General features: G+C 39.9%; 2 protein-coding genes across 2 annotated transcripts in view; one reads left to right on the top strand and one right to left on the bottom strand.

The window, feature by feature from the left end:
• The window catches only part of Smp_150630 (nuclear receptor, putative), a gene marked incomplete at both ends in the record, with an annotated part of 24,371 nt that extends 14,299 nt beyond the window's left edge, over window positions 1–10,072 (top strand). Inside the window, 3 exons of the mRNA XM_018790670.1 lie at window positions 6,840–7,105; window positions 7,685–7,889; window positions 9,849–10,072. Of these exons, the coding sequence (XP_018646067.1) occupies window positions 6,840–7,105; window positions 7,685–7,889; window positions 9,849–10,072 (695 nt within the window). The remainder of the gene's footprint in view (window positions 1–6,839; window positions 7,106–7,684; window positions 7,890–9,848) is intronic.
• Window positions 10,073–13,356: 3,284 nt separating this feature from the next.
• On the bottom strand, window positions 13,357–22,779 carry Smp_053160 (hypothetical protein; the record flags this gene model as incomplete). Its single annotated transcript, XM_018790669.1, has 8 exons — window positions 13,357–13,481; window positions 14,813–15,080; window positions 17,489–17,602; window positions 20,673–21,019; window positions 22,218–22,333; window positions 22,366–22,448; window positions 22,482–22,573; window positions 22,614–22,779. 8 exons carry the CDS (start codon window positions 22,777–22,779, stop codon window positions 13,357–13,359), a joined length of 1,311 nt encoding a protein of 436 aa, XP_018646066.1.
• Between the last annotated feature and the right edge of the window lie 2,848 nt (window positions 22,780–25,627).

Genomic DNA, 25,627 nt, shown 5'->3' with positions numbered 1-25,627 from the left:
GGGGAACTTCTGTTATACTCCGGTCATGAAGAAGAAAATGCCCCACATACACAAGGAGTTGCATTGATGCTGTCCAGAAAAGCCCTAAATGCACTTATTGGATGGTAATCTCATGGACCAAGGATCATCAAAGCTCGCCAGCCCCCAAAAGCCCTGGTACGGCCGAGAGTGGGGAGAGTCAGCTCTCCCTCTCCAAATGCTCTCACATGGCCACGCGTATATAGACTCTGACAGGGAAGTCCTATTCACTGCCTTCTCGTGGCATTACTGTTGTTTACAAAATTGAGAGGACGAAAAGCGAATGTCCGGCGCTTTAACTGGACCAGTGGACATGCAAAGTCCACCTAGGGGAGTTGGAAAATCCTGATTCCAAACCAATGGTGCATATCGGCTCCAGGATCCTGAAGGAACAAATGGCGAATGAACCAGTTATTGGTCACCGGCTACCATGGGACTGCATCTCCTCACGATGCTCCACTGCCTTGTGGGTTAGACCTCTAGGTCAAAGGCTCGGGGTGTGGCCCCCTAAGAAAACCACCTGCTTCGGTTTGGGCACCCGGGCAGTATCACAGCCCACTCACAAATAAATGAAATGATGAATTTTATTGACGATACTATTCCTGCTCATACTAGAAGCAAGACAATTTACATTATTATTATTATTACCTTTATTATTATTATTATTATTATTATTATTATTTACCATATCGCTAATTCACCCTCTTTTATCCCCAATTTGTGTAACCTTACTTTTCAACTTATGCAGCAGCTCGCTGTTGGTGGAAAATCTGTCCTTTCTAAACGATCTCCAGTCACTGTCTGTCTGAAAGCGAATGCTTCCACCGATTATGAATACTGAGGCAGTTTTTCTGAAACCACGTACGCCGGTCAAGCTGGCTTCCTTCAACGTTCGCACACTATTGCAGATCAGACAACAGATAGGGCTGGCTATGTCTTTGGAAGGTCTTAATGTTGACGTTTGTTGTCTATCCGAGACCCGTATTCAAGACTCTAGTGAAGTACTACAAATCCGCTCTCCATCTGTCGCCTCGAAAAGCTTGTTTCATGTGCGCTTATCCGGGGACCCTGTGGCATCTTCGTCTGGTCTTGCTGGCGTTGATATCGCACTAAGCGCTAGAGCTGAGGCAGCACTAATCGATTGGATCCCCATTAACAGTCGGTTATGTGCTGTTAGATTAGAAAGTTCCATCAAAGTGAGAAGAAACCGGCGTGAGAAACGGTGTCCTTTCGTCATCTCCGCCTATGCCCCGACAGATTGCAGCCCGGATGCAATCAAGGATGAGTTTTACTATCAGTTAACAGTTCTTCTCCAGAAAGCGCGTTCGACAGATATTGTAGTACTAGCCGGAGACTTGAATGCACAGGTCGGGCGTCTAGGCACAGAAGAGAGTCGTTTAGGTGGCCGATGGGGACTTGTTGGTCGCAGGACAGATAACGGGGACCGTTTGCTGCAACTGTGCACAGACCACAACCTGTTTCTGGCCAGCACTAACTTCCAGTACAGTCATCGCCGGTGTGCCACCTGGCGTCCTCCCTCTGCATCTCAAGCCTGGACTCAGATTGATCACATCGCGATCAGCTACCGCTGGCGTGGTTGTGTACAAGACTGCAGCTCCTTTTGAAGTACCTATCTGGAGTCTGATCATGCCCTGGTCTGCGCCAATCTCACCTTACTTTTCAGTGGCCGAAGGATTGACCGCCATAAACGGATCGATGTTAGTAAACTGGCTGCAACTTCTGTTGCAAGTAAGTATCGAGCGGAGCTAGCTTCTAGGCTAACTACCATCCCACCGAAAAGTATAGGTGAGCATTGGTTGCATCTTCATGACGCCATGAAAATGGCGAGTAAAGCCGCTTGCGGCTTCGCGAAACGTCCCGCTTATAAGCACTGGGTTTCTTCTGGCCCCTTACAACTGATCGAAGCCCGTCGGTCTACTCCGGGTGACCGTGAGTTTGACCACAAACGAAGGCTGTTACGTAATGAAATCGGGCAAAGCTTGCGTAAGGACCGAGAAGCCTGGTGGTCGGAGCGTGCTAATGAGATGGAAGCAGCAGCTGCATCTGGTAACTGCCGGAAGCTCTTCCAACTCATCCGAGCCAATGGCAGCAAGAAGTCTGGTGTGAGTGAAACAATCTACGAGGATGATGGGATGCCAATCACTAACATCTCTCGACGTCTTGGACGATTGGCGGAATTTTTCAAAGGGCAGTTCAACTGGCCTGCTGCTCCGGCAACATCAACCAGTTTGTCCGGCCCCCCATGGCCGGTGACGACTGATCCACCAAACGAGGCGGAAGTCCGCAAGGAACTCCAACTCTTGAAACGTTACAAATCACCTGGCCCAGATGACTTACCTCCGGCTCTTTTTAAAGATAGTGGTGACTTTCTGACTAAGGAATTGACTGTGTTGTTTACAAGGGTTTGGGAGTAAGAAAGTGTTCCAACATCATAGAATGAGTCGATAGTCGTCCCTATCTTTAAAAAGGGTTCACGTTATTCCTCTAATAACTATAAGTCTACTTCCGATTGCGTCCAAAATATTAACTTCTATCATTCTTCGTAGGTTGTTTAAAACCCGAGAACGATTGACTCGTGAGGAGCAGGCTGGTTTTCGTTCTGGTCGAGGATGCATTGATCACATCTTCACCCTCCGCCAAATGTTAGAACACCGTCATACTTATCGCAGGCCAACAATCGTAGTGTTTCTTGATATCAGGGCTGCCTTCGATTCGTTGGACAGGACTGTTCTCTGGGATTGTCTATTGAAGAAGGGTGTGCCTGAGAAGTTCATTGACATTTTAAAGGCCCTGTATACGAACACCTCAGGCAGAGTGAGGGCATACAACCACCTTTCTCCCTTGTTCCATTCGAGCAGTGGGGTTAGGCAGGGTTGCCCAATCTCACCATTCCTCTTCAACTTTGCCATCGACGACATCCTAGGAACAGCTCTGATGGATGTAAGTAATGGCGGTGTGGATCTGCTGCCTGGAGAACGACTTCTCGACCTTGAGTATGCGGATGATATTGTCTTACTGTGCGATAATGCCCAAGCCATGCAATCCGCACTTAATCAGTTGGCAATCAGTGTCCGCAGGTACAGTATGTGCTTTGCACCCTCCAAGTGCAAGGTACTCCTACAAGACTGGCAGGATTCTCATCCTGTACTCACCCTGGATGGTGAGCAGATTGAAGTAACTGAGAAGTTCGTGTATCTAGGTAGCTATATAAGTGCTGGTGGTGGCGTGAGTGATAAGATCGATGCACGTATAGTGAAAGCCAGAGCGGCTTATGCCAATCTGGGCCATCTTTGGCGCCTTCGTGATGTTAGTCTGGCTGTAAAAGGTCGGATCTACAACGCGTCGGTGAGAGCAGTTTTGCTCTATGTTTGTGAAACCTGACCTCTCAGAGTTGAGGATGTTAGACGTCTCTCTGTGTTCGATCATCGTTGTCTCCGAAGGATTGCTGACATCCAGTGGCAACACCATGTTAGTAATGCAGAGGTTCGGCATCATGTGTTCGGGCGCAGAGACGATAATTCAATTGGTGTCACCATCTTGAAACACCGACTTCGGTGGCTTGGACATGTTCTACGAATGTCGTCCCAGAGAATTTCACGTCGTGCATTATTTGCCGACTCTGGGACTGGTTGGAAAAAGCGGAGAGGAGGCCAGTGTATGACATGGTGTCGTGGTATGAAAGAAAGCTGCAAAGGACTAGCTTCTATTGGTCCTTCACGACTCCCTGGCTGGGGTCCGAGAGATGGTGCAACACAGTGGCTAGAGACGTTATCAGATATGGCTCAGAATAGAAGCCAGTGGCGATCCTGCTGTAACCTTCTTTTACTTTCTTCATAAAGAGTGGTCCTAACTTTCTTGACTGAAAGAGTCTTCTGGTTGTACATTTCAGTTCCCCCCATCATTACTCCTCTTTTTTTCTTTTTTTCCTTCTTTTATATATACGCATCTTCTTCCTTCTCCTCCCATTCTCATCATTTTGTGTGGTGCATATGTATCCGGTGCCCTTTGTACCAATATATATGTTATTAAATAAATAAATAAATACATTCAAAACAAAGAGAGAGGGCATTACAATGAACGTCATCCAATGCTATGCGCCGACCAACGACTACGATGAAGACGCTAAAGACCAATTCTACGATAGGCTGCAGTCGATCTTCGAGAAGTGCCCAACCAAGGACCTGACCATTCTGATGGGAGATTTCAATGCCAAAGTTGGAAAGGACAACACTGGATACGAAGCCGTCATGGGAAAGGAGGAACAAGAAGGCAGCAATTAATATCAGCCGAACAAGAGCAGAAAAAACCAAGGCACAAGCAGAATACACAGAGGCAAACAAGCAAATGAAGAGGAGCATCAGAACCGACAAACGTAAATATGTGGAAGACTTAGCAATGACAGCGGAAAAGGTTGCAAGAGAGGGAAACATGAGACAACTGTATGATGCAACCAAGAAACTTGCTGGAAATTACCGTAAGCCAGAAAGACCAGTGAAAAGCAAAGGAGGCAAAGTAATCACCGACATTGAAGAACAACGAAACAGTGGGTAGAACACTTCAAAGAACTCTTAAATCGACCAGCTCCACTAGACCCACCCAACATCGAAGCAGCACCCACAGACCTCCCAATCGATATTGGCCCACCAACAATTGAAGAGATTAGCATGGCCATTAGACAAATCAAGAGTGGCAAAGCAGCGGGACCAGACAACATCCCGGCAGAGGCACTGAAAGCAAATGTAGCAGCAACTGCCAAGATACTCCACATCCTCTTCAGTAAGATTTGGGATGAAGAACAAGTACCAATAGACTGGAAAAAAGGACTTGTGATCACGATACGAAAGAAAGGAGATCTCAGCAAGTGCGATAACTACAGGGGCATCACTCTTCTCTCAATACCAGGAAAAGTCTTCAACAGAGTATTGTTAAACAGGATGAAGGATTCCGTGGACGCCCAACTTCGAGATCAACAAGCTGGATTTCGTAAGGATAGATCATGTACAGACCAAATCGCAACTCTACGTATTATTGCGGAACAATCGATCGAATGGAATTCATCACTCTATATCAACTTCATTGACTACGAGAAGGCATTTGATAGCGTGGACAGGACAACACTATGGAGGCTTCTTCGACACTACGGCGTGCCTGGGAAGATAGTCAATATCATACGGAACTCCTATGATGGACTAAACTGCCAAATCGTCCACGGAGGACAACTCACCGACTCATTCGAGGTAAAGACCGGTGTTAGGCAAGGTTGCTTACTCTCACCCTTTCTCTTTCTCCTGGTGGTCGACTGGATCATGAAGACATCAACATCTGGAGGAAATCACGGGATACAGTGGACAGGTAGGATGCAGCTTGACGATTTAGACTTCGCGGATGATCTGGCTCTTCTATCACAAACACAACAACAAATGCAGGAGAAAACGACCACTGTAGCAGCAACCTCAGTAGCAGTAGGTCTCAATATAAACAAAGGGAAAAGCAAGACTCTCCGATACAATACAATATGCACAAATCAAATTACACTTGACGGAGAAGCTTTGGAGTATGTGGAAACCTTTACATATCTGGGCAGCATCATTGATGAACACGGTGGATCAGATGCGGATATGAGGGCGCGGATCGGCAAAGCAAGAGCAGCATACCTACAGCTGAAAAACGTCTGGAGCTCAAAACAATTGTCAACCAACATCAAGGTTAGAATTTTTAATACAAATGTCAACACAGTTCTACTGTATGTGGCGGAGACGTGGAGAACTACGAAAGCCATCATCCAGAAGATACAAGTGTTTATTAACAGCTGTCTACGCAAGATACTTCGGATCCGATGGCCAAACACTATCAACAACAAGTTACTGTGGGAGAGAACAAACCAGATTCCAGTGGAGGAAGAAATCAGGAAGAAGCGCTGGAAGTGGATTGGGAACACTTTGAGGAAATCACCCAATTTTGTCACAAGACAAGCCCTCACATGAAATCCTGAAGGTCAAAGGAGAAGAGGAAGACCAAAGAACACATTATGCCGAGAAATAGAGACAGACATGAGAAGAATGAACAAAAACCGGATAGAACTAGAAAAGAAGGCCCAGGACAGAGTGGGTTGGAGAATGTTGGTCGGCGGCCTATGCTCCATTGGGATTAACAGGCGTAATGAATGAATGAATGGATGAATTAAGTGAACACTCCCAAGGTCAGTCTAACGTCTGTCAAAGGTCATCCATAAATTATAGTCTCATCAATTATTATTATTATTGTCATTATCGAAATTACAATTACTATCAGAAGGGGGCTTTGTGGAGATTTTAGAAAATTCATGAGTCAATTGAAGCTAGACCACCATAGAAAACTTGGAAGCACTGGATGGCCGTTTCGTCCTATTATGGGACTCCTCAGCAGTGCGCGTACGATCCCGCCTCGCGAGATTCGAACCCAGGACCTATCCGTCTTGCGTGCGAGTGCTTAACCTCTAGACTACTGAGCTGGCAACTAACGGTGTTAATGTGTAACTTCAACCAATCCACAAAATTGAGCAACTATTCACCATTGTCTTCAGTGAGTTGATATCTCACAACAGACTTGGTTGATATCCACTGGTTACTGTTTCTCACTAGAACTCCAAGAAATACCTCTTAAAGCCAGTCACTGTTGAGAAGTCCCACAATAGGATAAAATGGCCATCAAGTGCTACCAGGTTTTCCATGGTGGTTCAACTTCGATTGATTCATGATTTCAATTATAATTAGTAGTTGTCCACCCCTTTCTTTCTTTCTCTCTCTTTTTTTTCTACACAGATTTTTTGTCCAAAATCAACAATCCCTTAATGTCTATTAATCATAACAATAATAACTTAGATTTAAATAAAAATTCATATATAGACTACTTATTTAAAGAAAATAAACCAATGAAATATACTACTCAAATGAAATGGAATTATTTTCTTAAATTAAATGAATGGAATAAAATAGAAATTGGTATCAAAATTATGATGAATATGATTCAATGGATATTGAAACATTTCATATTTGATAATATGAATTTAGAAGATAATACAAATAAGGTGAGCTTAAATGAATGAATGGATGAATGAGTGTTGAAAGTATTAGATGGATTTTGGATTAAGTTAATTTGAAGGCAGAGAGTAGGGAGAGTTCGCTCTCCCTTTCGAAATACTCTCACATGGCTACGTGTATATAGCCTCTGTCAGGGAAATCCTACTCATTGCTTTCTCGTACCACAGGTGTTGTTTACGAAATTGAGAGGACGGAAAGCGAATGTCCGGCACTTTAACTGGTTCGGTGGACACAGAGAGTTCACCTAGGGGAGTTGGAAAACCTTGATTCCGAACCAATGGTGCACATGGGCTCCAGGATCTTGATTATACTTCCACCCAACTTACGGCTTTCCTGCTACCGATAAAGGAACCTAATTATTCCACAATTCACGATGTTTCTAGGAAGCTTGAGGTGCAGTTATGAAGTATAGAGTGGCCAGATGCCGTTACGTTGTACCAAAATAATTTCAAAATTAAATTCTTTTTAATTTACGACAATGTTTCTTTTTTTCACTTATTCACTTAACCTACTTATAAGTAGTCAAAAAACATTCACAAAATAATTGTGTTGTTTGTTCATTCTAGATTGATTTGGCAAATACGAATTGGATATTCTTATTCTATATTCATGTAATGGAATATATCAACCAAAACTTTGATAATAAACAGACAATTGAGTGTCCTACTCGTAATGAAAATCCAAAACCAAATAATTCGAATGAAAGTAACGATGTATTCGCAAATCCTACTCTGTGTCCTATGCTCGATATTCATGATTCATTGGATATGGGTATTTCATTGATTCAATATTTAATTGACTTTAATTTAGCTAAAGAAGAAATTGAATATGTGAAGTTTAAAATATTCACCGCAAATAATTTAAGTGAGTAAAGTTTTATTACAAGAAAGGGGGTTTTGTAAAGATTTTAGTAATTTAATAGTGGAATTCATGAGTCAATTAAAGTTAGACTATCATTGAAAACTTGGAATAACTGGACGGTCGTTTCGTCCTACTGAAGGAATCCTCAGTAGTGTGCATCCATGATCTTTCTAGCAGGATTCGAACCGAGGACCTATCAATCTCACCCGCGAACATATAACCTTTAGTTTTACTAGTTAAAAATTCATTCTCATTATCTTCTTTTTTCGTCAATGTTATCAAAAGGGAAACTTTTAAACTTGATCAAAGTTTTTGTATTTCAGTAATGTTTTATTTGAAAGGTTCAATTTATGTGGATTATGAAAGTACTACTATGATAAATTCAGAATCAAAAGTCATTTCTATAAACCTTGTAAACTATGTTCACTACTATTGTTGAATCTATCAAAGTGTTCAATAACATGATTGAGATATACCCGAAATCGAAGTTCATGAAACAGTGGTTTGTCTAAAAGATGGTTCTTTATTGAGTAATATGTATAAATTAGTTATAAATATCAACTTTTAAGGAATATGTGGCGTTCAGCACGGCTGTAAGTATGAAAGAATACGGGCTTCCTGGAATAATAACATAAGAAATAACTATGACGTACAATAGTACAAACGACAGCTGATAGCTGTGTCTAATCCTGATAACAGTTTATCAACAAGCAAAACCATAACCAAGAGCAAACAAATATGGAAGCTGTTGGGTTTAAACAAAGATCAAACTAATTCATAAAGGATTTTTCATTTGAATCTTGCCATTGATGTTTAGCACTGTAATTGATCAGTCTCTTATTGGCATATGTACATGCTGTGCGTATTACCTCAATATTGCCTTAATTCACAAGCATTATAAACAAAGATGGATAGTGGCTGGTAGTTTGATGCGCGTTTCGTCTTATTTGGGACTCGTCAGCTGGATGAACCTCTATCTCAGAGTTGATATTCATTCTCGGAAACGACCCAAGTACCGTTCGCACCAAATACATATACATCACACAAATCAACTGATTTGTGTGTGAGCTATGATACTACTCGGATACCCAAACTGAAGCAGCTTAGGAGGCCACACCTTGAGCCTTTGACCTATCAGTCCGTCAGTCACAACGCAGAACTTCGTACGTACGTACGTACATCAATTCGAGTTGCCATACCACATTAACACAAAGATGCAGTTGCCGATTCAAATCCCATAGTGGTTGAAGTAGTAAGAGTATAAGCATTAATGTGAAAGACGAGGGGTTGAAGATGTTATTCAAGAAGTATAATCCAGTGAAATAAATTTGAAAAGAGAAAAAAGATAGAGACATGAAGAATTCATAAGATTAGAATTTGGTAGAACACAAAGAGTGGATGCACCTTCGCCATTGCAAACGATTTTGAGCCATATCATTCATACCATACCATCTATTGCTATCATCTCGTGAATCCCAACTAGGTAGTCTACACCTACCAAGATGGCTCAGTCCAATTAACAGTGACTTCATGGATTTGTGCCACATTTTGGTCTGGCCACCCCTAGCTTTCTTCCAACAAAATCTGGCCTTTGACCTATAGGTCTAATCCACAAGACAGTGGAGCAACGTTAAGAGATGTAGTCTCACGGTAGCCGGTGACCAATAATTGCTTCATACGTCATTTATTCCCTCAGGATCCTGGACCCCATGTTCACCATTAGTTTCGAATCAGGGTTTCCTAACTCCCCTAGTTAGATCCCCTCCATATCCACCAACCCGGTTAAAGCGTCGAACATTCGAGATTAAAGAATAATTACTGTTTTGCATTCTAATGATGAATCCATTTTTTTTTCTTTATTGTTCATAGATTCTATTAAACCGACAATCAATCAATCCACAATCTTCTCTATTCATTTACGTTATGATTTAATACATAAATTCTATGATCAATTCATTCATTTAAACAAAAATTGGTTAAAACAATTATGTATTAAAATCTTTTTTAAATCAATTATATTACATAATCATAATGAACTCATTTTAGATTATATATTACAAAATTTATTTAATGCAATTGCTTATACAAAATAAATAAAAAATTAGTTCTCCTTTTTAATGAATAACCTCATTACAGATTGAAGGGGGGGGTGGTGGTGGTCGTGGAGATCGTAGTAAGCTCCTAATAGTTGAATCAAAGTCAGATCAAGATTGAGAACCTGAAAGCATTAGATGACCGTTTCGTTCCAGTATAGGTTTCTTCAGTAGTGTACATCCACGATACGATTAAAAGAGCTTTGGTTAAGGGGGTAAAGAGAGGATAACCCGGTACAGGTAGTCAGGAGATTCTTAATGACCTACAGAGTCATGCCTAACCCGGCGGTGACAGAAGGAAAGTCACCAGCAGAATCTATGTTTGGGAGGAAAATCTACCCAAGAAAACCTGTACTCGAGTATCGGAAAGGCAACCGCAGCTTGAAGGTAGGTGAGAAAGTGCTTATAAAGTGGTATCAAGGTGGTCGAAAATGGGAACCAGGGGTCATAAAACAGCGTATTGGGAAGGTACTTTATTTAGTCTGGAGAAGTGACGGAACGTGTATCAGACATATTAATCCGGTTGGAAAGGATCATAGGACAGCGACAGTAGATACACGACTACCGTTCCACTGAGTATGAGCCCAATGGTGTTAATATCTAGCTTCAACTAATTAACGATATTGCGCGACCATCCATCATTGTCTTTAATGAGTAACTGCCTGTACAACAAACATGGTTGAACTCCACTGAACACGGTTTCTCACTAGAACTCCAGGAAATTTCTCATGAAACCAGTCAATAGTGAGTCCTATACTACGACGAAACAGCCGTCCAGTGATTCCAGGTTTTCAATGGTGGTCTAGCTTTAATCGACTGATGATTTCAATCATAGAAAAATATTAAATAATAATTAAATTAGGCGCTGATTATCATTTTGAGAGATATTTGTTGTGGTAAGTAATTCAAGAATTCCACTTGATCTGATCTATCGTTTAAAATTCTCATTTTAATAAAGATTATGAGAGAGTCAATATGTAGTTCAGTGATTTAGTTAAAGTAATTCAGTTATATTGACGTTGTCAAGTTTATATATTTATTACTTATTTACTTACGCCTGTTACCTCTCGTGGAGGAGCATAGGCCGCACATCAGCATTCTCCATCCAAACCTGTCCTGGGCAATCCTTTCCATTTCTACGATATTGATTAATTTGTGTTAATTCATGGTTAGTTTAATGAATTCTATTGTCTGTGCGACGCTAGTCGATATCATGTTGTAGGGGTTCATACAATGTCAAGCCTAAATATATTATTCTAATCTCTGGACAGACCAATCTATTCATTCTTCTACCTTGTCATTTATTAGTCCCGATTGTTTTTTTTATGATCTTATGTGTGTTAATTACTTTTGTATGATAATAAATATCAAGTCACGCTTGATTAAAACGAGTTGGCTCATATGCCTTCCCAGATCCGTTTCGCTTTGTCTCTCCACGTCAATCAATGTAGGAAATATGCGTATTCAAACCTTATTCTCGTATTTGACTTATTTAATTCCGCTATTTACCAACGCGATTTAAGTCGATGAGTATGTACGTGGATTGGTGGCATGTATATTTTGATAACATTCAGCAAACGGTCTAACGAGTCAAATAAATCAGGTCACAAAAATATACTAAATTCGTTAATCAGAATTCCCCTATTTTACATCTGCTATTTCGACTGTAGCCTTACTTACTTAACCTTAAGCAATGATTAGTTCTGGCCGGTACAACTAACCCTGAGTTAACACAAGCCTTTCTCTAACCTTATCCTTCAGTTCGGAGAGAAGTCAGCGGCTAAGCTTCTACAATTACTATATTTCACATAACCATATTCGGACTTAATCGATGGCCAGGTAAGTAAATAGTACACAACTCAGTGTAATTTCTCACTTGTGGATCTGACTGTTGATGTATAATAAACTTATATTCAGTCTTGCCTTCTTTCTTGAATCGAGCCGTATCACTTTATCCAGTTATAACAAGTATTAAGTGTCAGTTTTCTTTCAGTTATTACAAGTATTCACACCAGTTTTCTGTCAAGTTACAGCAGTGAAAAGTCATCATGTATGAATACGCAAACAAGAATGTCTGAAATATGTTTCCCTATTTTATAAATGTAAAACGTTTATTCAGAATTGATCGGTTTCAATGCCTAATCTGACTATAGATGCAGTATTCAAGGGAGTTGACTGCACCATTTCATTTGTCCAGGGTAAATGTCCATCCCCGAACAAAGGAGTATCAATATATCAAGCAGTAGTCCACTCTGAATAGAAAACGAATCGAAGTTACGTTGATGTCCATGATGAAAGGAAAAAAAACTAAACACATCAAGACTGGCGGTGGTTGGGGTTACCTATTTATTTAAACACACAAATATTGCTACAAGGAGGCACCAGATATATATGCGCCACACAAATCTCATTTGATTTGTGTAAGGGCTGTGATACTGCATAGGTGCCCAAATTGAAGTAGGTGGTCTTCTTGGGGGACACACCCGGAGCATTTGACCTAAAGGTCTGATCCAGAAGGCAGTGGAGCAATATCAGGAGATGTAGTCTCATGATAGACGATGATCAACGAATGATTCATACGCCATTTGTTCCCTCAGGATTCTGGAACCCATGTGCACCATTGGTTAGAAATCAGGGTTTTCCAACTCCCCTAGGTGGATCCTCCACATCCACCAACCCGGTTAAAGCGCCGAACATTCGCTTTTCGTCCTCTCAATTTTGTAAACAATACCCGTGGTACGAGAAAGCAGTGAGTAGGACTTCCTTGACAGAGGCAGTATACGCGTGGCCATGAGCAAGAATTTGGAGTGGGAGAGCTTACTCTCCCCACTCTGGGCCGTACCAGGACATTTGGGGGCCGGGGTTACCTAACACATGTCCAAACTCAATAGATGGAGGCTCGCAATCTCATGAACCGATTTGTCATTTTTGCATATAAAATTGATTATGAGTAATCATTTTAAGTGTTCGATATATGACAGCGTGAATTTCTACGATAACAACAGGCAATGAATACGATTAGTTTTCAGCCTTCAAAGGCAAATTATGTCTCAGAAGCATCGAAACCTAGTCTGAGAATCCAAACAACTGTCGTTATCTAGTAAAACGCGACTCAATTTAGATTTTAACCAATTTAAAATCACAATAAGAAAATAGTCAAAAATATAACAAATTATCCAGTGGAATGGCAATTTAGACGATATAGTAACACCAGTTCTAAGTAAATGCAGCAAGACTCGACACTACGACCTAGTAGCTGAATGTCTTAATAACTGAACTATCACTTACATTAATGCTGGGATTTCCTTATCTACAAATCTAGAAGTGATGAACTTCTCAACAACGAAGTTGATGAAGACAAAGTTATGTAACGTGAATTTCAGTATCCCTTGTGGAATATCTATCCACCCTGTGGTTTTTGGTTTGCATAAGATTGATTGCAGTGACTTTGTTGGTTTGTGTGCAACACCTATTTCGCCAATGAGAAAATTGAAAGTGGCACGATGTTTTAATTATCAAACCACATTATAATCAACCCAAGCCATTGATATATATGCAATGAAGGAAAACTAAGGTGGGGGAAACTAATTTATTATTCAATGCGAAACTACAGTGCATTCCTATTCTCTTCATTTAAATCTTATGCCAACAGGCTTTCCACTTTCGATTGGTGCTACATACTTCTTATGTCTGTCAACATGAGTACCATACACCACATATATATGATTGTCCTGGTGACCCAGACAATAATGTGTAGGCAGCGATCTTGGCTAATTACTTGACCAACTTCTTCAAATAGTGCCTCACAGAAGCAGGTGATTTTCTTAGGGGGTCACACCCAGAGCCTTTGACCTTAAGATCTGATCCACAAGGCAGTGGAGCATCGTGAAGAGATGCAGTCCCATGGTAGCCGGTGACCAACGATTGATTCATACGCCATTTATTCCCTCAGGATACTGGAGCCCATGTGCACCATTGGTTTGGAAGCAGGGTTTTCCAACTCCCGTAGGCGAACCCTCCGTGTCCACCGACCCGGCTAAAGTTTCTGCCGGACATTCACTTTTCATCCTCTCAATTTCGTGAACAACAACCCAGCCACGAGAAGGCAGTGAGTAAGACTTCCCTGGCAGAGGCTATATACGCGTGGTCATGTGAGAGCATTTCCAGAAGAAGAGCGGACTCTCCCCACTCTCGGCCGTACCAGGGCATTTCGGGGTTAGTTTACCTAAACCAAGAATGAATGACTAAACATTTCATAAGACTAACTAATAAATATAAATATATGAATAATTGATAATTACAATTAATAGGAAGAAAATCCAAACTTATATGTTTTCTCCGTTTTGTTTGTTTGAATTAAGCAAGCAAATGAAAACATCTGATCATCATCAGAATATGAGAAAAAGTTACCTTCCATTATAGAGTATATAAGAATTTTCTATTCATATTATATTAGTATTCTCTTTGAGAAGTATTAATTCTTTCCTTTAACACAATGGTTGTTATCATCATGAACGATATCATCTTCATTATCATCAGGATTTTTGTCATGTACACGTTTTTGGCCACTAGTAGTAATTGAAGTAGTAGTGGTAGTATTATTAGTAGTATTGTTAGTTGTCAATGATGTAACATTAGAAGACAAAGAACTTGATGAAGATTCTATTGGTTCATGTACTGTACATGATGAAGACATGACTGACACAGAAACAACATTATTATTATTGATTGTAGATGTACATATGGATGATTGCGAGGAGGATGAAGATGAAGTAGATGACTGTACAACATATGGTTGATTAGTTCTTGTTTCATTCAACTGTTTTTTTCGTTTAATTTTTAATATTTCTAATTGTTTACGATGTTTATGTACATAACGATCCCAATGATTATGATTTAATTGTGTGAAATCTTGTTCATTTAAAGCAATTAATTCTAAATATTTAATTAAACGTAATAATTCATGATCACGGGAACAATTTACATGAGCATCACGATATGAACGAATCTATGAGAAAAATACTAAAGATGAAGTGATGTAAATTGCACCTATATGTAACAACTAAATAATAAACAACAACTTTTCTTATAGTGTTAACTTATTTACAAGGTACAGATTCAAATCCCGACCGTTGCTGCTACCTTGACGTGGTGGTCAGGCTTGTCTATCGTGATGAACCAATCGAGCTATACTGGCTGGAATAATAGTTCCTCAAGATCCTACCATGCCAGGCAGGTCGGTTGAAGAGCGGTAAGACTAAAAGCAGCAAACCCAAGGTCCGAAGGCGAAGTCGTACTGCTGACTGTACAGAGGTGTGACAGCAGTAAGGTGTTTCCTTCAGACAACCAGCATAACAGCGATGCCGCCTTCCCACAAGGAGGGGTGGGGTTAGAAAAGGTCGACCCTAATAATGCACACCTCGCCTTATCCCACGGATATCCGTCTCCGGCGGTAAGGTCCCAACAAGTACGGAGCTAACACAAAAACTACCCACAAAAAGGTCGTGTGTGACCGGCCTCAAGCAGTTGTTCCTTGGGCACTGCGGTCACGCTCTCAGGTCATTAAGACCACTTCTAACCCAATTTCCTTTTCAGGTACCTCTAGAAGAACCCATCTACGGTGTGGGCAACCGGGAAGTGATAACCGCCCGCATACCTCTAACAGCACTCAAGACTGAGAGATTCAAATACTTGGCTTCAAGTGATACCCTAAGTGTAGGAAGTAGTGTACTAGTCGATTGCCAAGTCTTGAGTAAGTGTAGCAAGATTCGACACTACGACCTAGTAGTTGAACGCCTTAATCACTGAACTATCACTTACATTGATGTTGGGATTTCCTTATCTACAAATCTAGTAGAAGTGATGAACTTCTCAACAACGAAGTTGATGAAGACAAAGTTATGTAACGTGAATTTTAGTATCCCTTGATGAATACCTTTCCACCTTTTATTTTTTCCCCGAACCATATTCCAAAAATTTAGTCTTTTTATCACTGCTACCACAATTATTTTGAACTCTTTTGTTATTTACTTCTCGTTGTGGGAATCAGGTATGGGAACTTCGGCTAATGCACATTTGTGCCAGGTCCTATATTAATATGTCTGTTTTTTATTATGTAACTTTCATGTTAATATTAAACAGTTCAAAGATGTATGGCGTTTCTCTCCCTCTAAATGTAAATTGTTACTCCAGGACTGGCCTGCGTAAACACCTGAACTAAGGATAGGAAGTGAAGTAGTCGAACGCGTGGACAACTTCCCTTATCTTGGAAGTCTGATCAGCCCTAATGGGTTGGTGTCTGACGAAATCTCAGCACGGATTCAAAAAGCTCGTTTGGCTTTTGCCAACTTACGTCACCTATGGCGAAGACGAGATATTCGTCTATCAATTAAGGGACGAGTATACTGCGCAGCAGTTCACTCTGTTCTACTTTACGGCTGTGAAACATGGCCATTAAGAGTAGAAGATACTCGTAGGTCACTAGTATTTGACCACAGATGTCTTAGAAATATTGCTCGCATCTGCTGGGATAACCGGGTAAGTAATAGTGAGGTTAGACATAGGGTATTACAGAATGATGGTAAATCAGTTGATGAGGTGATGAATCTTCATCAACTGAGATGGTTGGGCCACGTGTTACGTATGCCTGAACACCGATTACCACGACTCGCTATGCTGACTAGTGTAGGGGATGGTTGGAAGAAAGTTAGGGGCGGCCAAACCAAAACATGGCATCAGTGCATGAAGTCACTAACTTCTAGTTTGAGCCATGTTGGTAGATGCAGACTAATTGGTTGGGGCCCGCGTAACTATCGTCACCAATGGTTGGAGACTGTGTGACATGGCTCAGAATCGATCACAATGGCGTAGGTGTATACACTCTTTATCTTCCCTTAAACCTTGAGATTAAAATTGCTTCATAACTTTCTTCCTTCCTGTACTATATCCTTATATACAACCTTTTTTACATATTACCACCATTAAATTAACTACTTCTATGAATCCGGTGTTGATCTTGTTGTGCTAACGAGGTATGGCAACTTGGACCGATGCATAAATGTGCCTGGTCCTACGTTGTAGCTGACTGACTGACTCTGGACTCACTGTGTTTGTAATCGCGCTGAGTTAATTACTGACTATTCTATTCTCTAATTTTCGGTATTTAGCCGTGAGTCATGTATCTGGTATAACATGATCCAATCTGTGTATAGCTTATCAATCGAGTATCCAATCTAGTGGTAGCATAATCTCGGTCACTAGTCGTATTATAGTTGTATGACGCATTACATGAAAAATATTTTTACCCTCCCATCATATCAGTAATCTGATATAATCACTTTTTTTATACATACATTCTTAAATTAATTATCATTACGACATATTGAGCCAAAACAAGAGAAAACAAGATCAACTCACCCTTAACCCACTTTGTGGATTCATGATAAAATTCCTACGAACATCATCAAACATAATTGTGTTATGCGGTCCCCATTGAGGGTGATTATTCCATATAACAGCTAAGGGTTTAACCTAAAATAATGCAATAATTACAATATATTTACATGTCTATGTATTCAAGTGTGGTAATCTTTCTATTTATTGCAACACGTTTTTTTGAAAAACCCTGCTGAAACGGTAACATTTGCATCATTACTACTTTACCCATTACTTACGTCTGTTACCTCTCGTGGAGGAGTATAGACCGCTCACCAGCATTCTCCATCCAATTCTGTCCAGGGCAATCCTTTCCACTTCCTTCCAGTTGTTATTCACTCTTTTCATGTCTGCTTCTATTTCTCGACGTAGTGTGTTGTTTGGCCTTCCTCTTTTCCGCTTCCCTTCAGGATTCCAAGTTAGGGATTGCCTTGTAATGCACATTGGTGATTTTTTAAATGTATGTCCTATCCACTTCCAACGTCTTTTCCTAATTTCCTCTCCAGCTGGAAGCTGGTTTGTCCTCTCCCATAAAACACTGTTGTTGATAGTATCCGGCCAATGGATGTTGAGTATTTTGCGTAGACAACTGTTTATAAATACTTGTACCTTCTTGACGATGGATGTAGTAGTTCTCCACATTTCAGCTCCATACAGTAGGACTGTCTTGACATTCGTATTGAAGATTCTCACTTTGAAATTAGTTGGGAGTTGTTTCGGGTCCCATATGTCCTTCAATTGTAGAAATGCTGTCCTTGCTTTGCCAATCCTCGCCTTTACATCTGCATCAGATCCTTTTTGTTTATCAACGATGCTTCCCAGGTACTTGAATGTTTCCACCTCTTCCAGAGTTTCTCCATCAAGTGTGATTGGGTCGGTGTTCTCCGTGTTGTATTTGAGAATGTTGCTTTTTCCTTTGTGTATATTGAGGCCTATTGATGCAGAGGCGGCTGCTACATTTGTTGTCTTTATCTGTATTTGTTCATGTGTATGAGATAGGAGGGCTAGGTCATCTGCAAAGTCCAAATCATCTAATTGATTGAGATGTCCATTGTATTCCGTGTTTCCCCTCAGATGTCGAAGTTCTCATAATCCAGTCTATCAACACAATCCTTACTTACTCAAGGAGTAATAGTACAGTTATTATTTCAATCAAAAATAATCACTAGTCTGTTTACTAAAAATAAACAGTGATTTAGTGATTAAAACAATCGACTTTAAACGAAAACACTGGTAGGTTTGCACTTTGACAACTGTAACTGATTAGTTTTACTAATCGTTACACACAATAAGTGACTTATACATTATATACATAATTTCATATTGTACAGTCCAGAGTTTAAGATCTAAAGGATGAATACATGAGTTTATGTATCAGATTTATTTGTCTATCTAAACATACAGACATTGGTACAAGGATTCACCAATATGTATGCAAAACACTTCATCATTTGATTTGTATGAAGGCTGGAATACTGTTCAAACGCCCAGACCAAAGCTAGTGGTTTTCTTGGGGAGCCACACATTCGAGCCTTCCACCTAGAGGTCTAATCCAAAAGGCAGTGGAGTAATGTTCGGAGGTGAAGTCCCATGGTAGCCAGTGACCAACAACTGGTTCATACGCCATTTTTTTACTTTAGGATTCTGGAGCTTGTATGCACCATTTGTTTGGAATCAGGGTTTTCCAACTCTCCTAGGTGACTCCTCCATACCTACCAGCCCCAGTTAAAGTGCCAGAAACTCTCTTTTCGTATTCTTAATTTCATAAACAAAACCGCCGTCGCGAGGAGGCAGCGAGAAGGGTTTCCCTGGCAATGGCCGTATAAGAGTGGCCACGTGAGAGCATTTTGAGGGAGAGAGCGGACTCTCTCCGTACCAGTACATATACAAAGTATATGTATTGAATGTTTTAAGATTGACAATAATATTCAATATTCGTGTTTAAAATATGTATTGAACAGACAGTAGCTTGAAAAACCTAAAGAAATAATTTTTTGTTTAACACAAATATCAAGTTTATTATGCATAGGATAATTGAGAGTTGGAAAAGACAAATGGAAATAATCTACTTGACTCAGATTTCTTATTTTAATCATGTTGTGGCCATGAGCTTCATGAAATGTATTTGATCTAAGAGTATTTGTCTAACAAAAAATACAATAATTTGACTGTAATAAGTAAATATGTGATTATTCTTTGTAGGAAACTTTATTTGCCAGAAATGTCCAGTTACATCGCTTTTAGGAAAGAAAGTCAACTAGTACACATCAAAAATTAATTCACAAACGGTCGTCAATAATTCTTTTTATTTTAAGTGATACACTTTTGAAAGTGAATTTTGGTTTATTTTGAGTGTTTTAGCTAACAAAGGACTACCTTTTGCTTCAGACCGCACATAGATTGACATAAGTTACTGAATGAGTAGCACGAAATCACATATCATCTAGTAAATGAACAAGTATTTATTTACTATGTCTATAAAACTCGAATATTGTAATATTTAACTAAACTACTCGTGTGTTTAAAATAATGAAAAATGGGTTTGAATTGTAACCCGAAAATCGATCTGTACAAGGTCGATATTTCAAAATAAAGGACAAAAAGTTCAGATGAAGACCCATGCACGAAGATAAGAGCCGCAATTGCTAAAATGTCCGCCCAAAATGCCCTGGTACAGTCGAGAGTGGGGAGAGTCCACTCTCCCTCTCCAAATGCTTTCACATGGCCACGCGTAGATAGCCTCTGCCAGGGGAGTACTAATCACTGTCTTCTCGTGGCGGGGGTTTTGTTTACGAAATTGAGGGGACGAAAATCGAATGTTCGGTCCTTTAACCAGGTTGGTCGATATAGAGGATCCACCTACAGGAGTTGGGAAACCCTGATTCCAAACTACTGGTGCACATGGGCTCCAGTGTCCTGAGGGAAAAGATGGAGAGTCAACCTATTGTTGGTCGCCGACTGCCATGAGACTGTATCTTCTTACGATGCATATGTATCTGGTTCCCCTTTGTACCAATATTTATGTGCTTAAATAAATAAGTAAATATTATCGAACTACATCTAACAGAAGCACGTTAAAAGCCAGTGGTTAGTAAACGAAGAGTGAGATAAAGGATTAACTACTTTAGTGGCTAAGTGAAATTACTAAAAAAATTGAAACACTCACTTCTTTGATACCATGTTCAGTAAAGTTGACACTAATCATATCCGAGGAATCGAGAATTAGGGCTATTCGAAACGATTTATTGTGCTGATCATCAGTTGTATTCAAACCTTCCGAGAGCACTGAATCGCTATTTGTAGAACTTGTACCGTCAGTTATATTATTTCGATGTTGAAATGTTTTGGCTACATGCAATGGTATAATACCTAACTGACCTAATTTTGCCAGAATCCACGTCATACTCGTAGCAGACCATATTGCGATATCATAATAAACATATGCACGTGTTAGGAATTCTATTAAATGAGGACGAGCCAATTGATGCACTGATTCGGCTGGTGTAAGATGATCTATTCATACAAACGCAAAATATAGTTTATGATTTAGTGGGAAATGACGTTATTAGTAAAAACAAACTGGTTCGATTCACTAACTTACTTTGATAAGTAAGCAGATATTGAGTTAAAACGGTAACAATTGGGAATTAGAACAATGATAAATAACTATTTGACATTCGTAAGTTGTCAAGCACAAAAATTCTAACTCAGGGATTATCTCATAAAAAACAACTGCTTACAATGACATGGAGTTAGAGGCGAAACAGGTTGAACACGTTTTGCCGTCATGGAAGTAAATTTAGCCTACTTATTTAGGTAAACCACAGTAAGAACTGTCAACAGCGAATTAACTCATACCAATTTTACTTTATGTTTGATAGAATAATCCTGTTTCACCAATTTGTTTCAACCTAAATTCAGGTACTTATTAGATTGGCATCGGATCTGTTATTAGGCTGCAAAATCTCTATTCCTCTGTTTACACAGTAGACTGAATATATCAGCAAGTTACATCATGAATTCAGTTTAGTGCAGTGAAATTACCAACTAACTAAAGTTATGGTTGTTTCGTTGTGATATTTACATAATCGCCTGCAGGACAAGGCGTAGTTTAGTTTTACAGAGAAATCCAAAGCCACGTTTTGTTACCCAATTATTTCTCACGGAAACATCACTTTCAGAGACAAAAAGATGAATGATGGTGGTTCTTTTGGTGGTTGTGACACTAAAATTGTGCCTTTCGGTATTGATGACTTAAGATATTCTAAATTAAACTTTGAAAACAAATCTTTTTATCACTTTAAAGAACCTCCAATGTTTAATCCTCGTCACAGACCAGTAAGAACGTTTTATCAACGAACAGTTGATGATGTTTGATAGTATTATTGAAATGCGCAAGTTTAAATTGATTGTGGGCACTAATTTAAGAGTTTCAGCAGAAATGTCAACTGTATTCATAGATATCCTGACAATCTTGTTCGCACATTAATTAAAAATTATGAGACTAGTGTAGAGTCAAAAAAAGAGATCATAAGATTTATTTTCTACTTCAAAAGAGCATAACATTAGATTTCTATTAAAAACACAGAGCTGTCCCTCAAAATCAACGAGCGACTATGTGAAAGTTGAATAACTCATATTAACCAGATGTACATGAAATTATAATATTTTGTTCTAGTATTGGTCTTTGAAGATAAAATAAAAAGCTTACCAAAGATCGTGTAGTCTATATCCAGAACAAGCAACTTCTTACCATCTCTGAATTCACACAATTTTCGTGGATGGTAGGCTTTACAACGTCTTGCAACTTTCTCTATGTTTTCTGCACTACAAATTTACTTTAAATTCACTGGAGTTACACATTACACAGTTGTATGTCTTCTTCTTTGAAATCGAAATCATCAACAACATCAGGACTATCTTCCGTATTATTAACCTTAAGCTAACGGAAATCATTTACTTAAGTACAATTTACGATTTCTTCCTGGGTAGATCCTATAAGCATTAACTTGGTGCCGGGTTTTAACACAAGGCATGATAATGTTGTTGAGTCGACAACAGGATCATCTATGAAGTTGAGGAATATTAAAAGCTGGTACGAACAAACTGTTTGTTGTCCGGAGACCTAGAATTTTCTGATTTTTTGGTAAAACCCTAGTTAATTTGAACAATTCTTCCTTAAGATCAGAAATGTTGTGTTCAGACGATAAACAGTCAATAATGATCGGTTGACCATTGTACTTCAACTGTAAGTGGATAGCCGTATCACTCATTTGTACAGTCAACCCGATTTCAAGGTTACCAAAGTCTAGAATACCATATCCAATACCATATCCAACCCGTTAATTACTCTGGACTTATTTCTTTGCGTTAAAGTACAGCTCTAGATCTTTGGTACCTTCTAGTGTAAGGAGTATAGTCATTTTTTGCGTTAATTTTAGTGATTTGAATGTTAGTATGTTGTAGGTGTACAGAAGACAAAAAATTTATATTGTTTAGCTATGCCACTTTCCACAACCTCTTCCTATGCATTGATCTCAAATCCGGTCAAATTAGAAGTCAAAGATGGTATCATACATAGATACATTTGAATTTTAGTTTGATCTATTGTGGTGCATGGAATGTAAGCTGACTGGCTGCTGTCAGAGATGAGCAGCACAACATACTCAAGCGCGATTTGATGAGGGTGCCCAAACGAAGGCCTTCAACTAGGGGCGCACCCAGCGAAGCCATGAAACTTATCATCTGCGTCGAGGACCTACAAGCCACTTATTTTGTTATGGAGGGGTGGGATTGTTCGAACCTGGAGTTAACAACGGACAGCTAGGAGATTTCTTGTATTATGAATGATTTTCGAATTAGAATAAAAAAGACAGAGGAAAGACAAGGGCCAAGGCTAACAAAATTACTGTCACCTAAACAGGTAATAGACAGAATGAGTAGATAAATGTATGGATAGAGATGCTTAGATATAAAGTGGTACAGGGATTTGCTACTACTACTAATAATAATGAAAATGGATAAATTTCGACAAAAGGTTAGGGTATTCCCAAAATTCTGAAGCGTATTTCTCCATGATCACGGCTGAAGGAAAGTGAACTGTTGGTGAACATGTGGTTAACGATCCTTGTAGACAAGGTTGAAGTGTTTGAACCATCAACGCTTGTTCATTAACACGAACTTTCGAGTTTGTGTCATTTATTCACTCGCTTTGGTCGGTCTACTCTCTCTGCATCCTGTCGAAAAGTCCATATTTATATCCTGGTTGAAGCAAAAGACGGCAGGGACATAGTGACTGGAAGTAACAGTAATGTTCATCATCGTCATTATTCAAATGACTTTTCATGGGGATTTGTACTGTTGCAGGTGGATTGGAACCATCAAAAGTTAAATTTTATTGTGTGTGGTTGTTCGTTTGTTTTGGTCTCAAGCGGTCCAAATATAGTATGTTATGAATAATCATTGTCTACCAGAACGCCAGTTGCAACAGTTTCTCCCTTGAAACTCTGGCAGATTCCTAAAGCGTTCTGGGTTAGACTTACCCGCTATGGGAGAGCTCTTGATTTCGCCCTAGCGTCATCTCCTTGAAATTCTTTTCGTCATTGGTTGGCTTTTAAGTAAAATATGAAGGTTGGAGTAGTGTTTTCGTCGGCCCCTTTCGTACACCGTATATCATCACAAGGTTACCTCTTATCCCTCCCAGACTCTGAGAAGACTGTCCCCGGTTTCGAAATCTGTTCTTATAAGATGTGCCTTTCCGTCATATTGTCTACATTTTGCCCGTCCCTGTACTTACTGTAAGATATTTTGTCTTTTCAAACTAAATGGAGGGCTATCTTGGCGTCAACTGCTCCCATCAGTTATTTGTTGCTGATGTACAGGCTTCCATCAATGTCAGACCCGGGTCACAATCCTTCGGGGTTTTAGAAAGGCGGAGACCACTGAAATCATTGACCTGATGCTCCTATGTGACACAAAAGACATAATTTGACATTTCTGGAGTTTGGATGTTAAGTAGTTCTTTTGTGGCCATTCTTCCATCAGTACGTCTCTCTAAAGTTATGAATAGCTTTCACGTCTGCCAGGTGTCCGCCATTTCATATCGTTCACGCGGTTGGGTTTTGGCTAACTATGGTACCCATCCCGTAGAAAACAACCTTACTAAAAAACATGTCAACCAGAAGTATCATTTGAACAATTTAAGCTCAAACCCAAAAGTTGAGTAATCTTTACCTGGAAGATTTATGACGCCTTGTAGAATCATGGTTTACTTCGTTATTACTACTGCTCTAATAATAAACGTAATCCTGAAGTTGTAGATTTGTCATGATGTAACTGCCCAATCTAAAAGATCTTGCATGGAAGTCACATCATTATCTACACTGACTCATCGCATCGTAATAGTCACCTATATATGATGGAAAACACAGTTAGGCTAGGGATAAAACAATGTACTTGGTATGAATAAAAGGATTACACGAGAATGAGCACGTCTGCAATGCCTAGCCATGCCATCCGATGAATTGAATCTCGAATTCTTCCAGCCTTCCATATTGTTGGGTCTTTTTTTCGCGTTAAATGTTGAATAACTATTTTCCTAGTCGCCTTATGCTTAGCTTTGAGGATTGTGTGGTTGGGGCTGAATGCCACAATGGCCTAACGGTGAAAGACAAGATTCTTGGGAGATCTCGAAGTCGATTTCCCTCTCATAAGGATGGCAACTATGGAAATATGGACATGGAACTTCCGGAAAATGTGGGAAACCAAAAAGGACTAAACAAACAGCTGTGAATCGCTGCAACCTGGTGGTGCTAGGAATAGGCGAAACCCATTGAACCCAAGCTAAACAGATTTGGGAGCGGTGCTGCCGTACTACAGTTACGAATAGGAAAAAGCTCCACAGACTCAGGGAATTGCTCGGATGCTGTCCAAAGAAGCACGTAAGGTGCTTATAGGGTGGAAATTTTACGGACCCAGGATCGTCAACTCATCCTTCAAAACAAAGGAGGGAATAACAGTGGGTGTTATCCAATGTTATGCACCTACCGATGATGATGACAACAAAGATCAGTTCTATGAGAAGCGGCAATCAGTCATGAAGAAGTCCTCAAGAAAGGATCT

The sequence above is a fragment of the Schistosoma mansoni genome (genome assembly GCF_000237925.1).
Source record: "Schistosoma mansoni, WGS project CABG00000000 data, supercontig 0041, strain Puerto Rico, whole genome shotgun sequence".
Lineage (NCBI taxonomy): Eukaryota > Metazoa > Platyhelminthes > Trematoda > Strigeidida > Schistosomatidae > Schistosoma > Schistosoma mansoni.
Note: the sequence above shows the minus strand (reverse complement) of the source record. Positions and strands in the feature narration are given on the sequence as shown.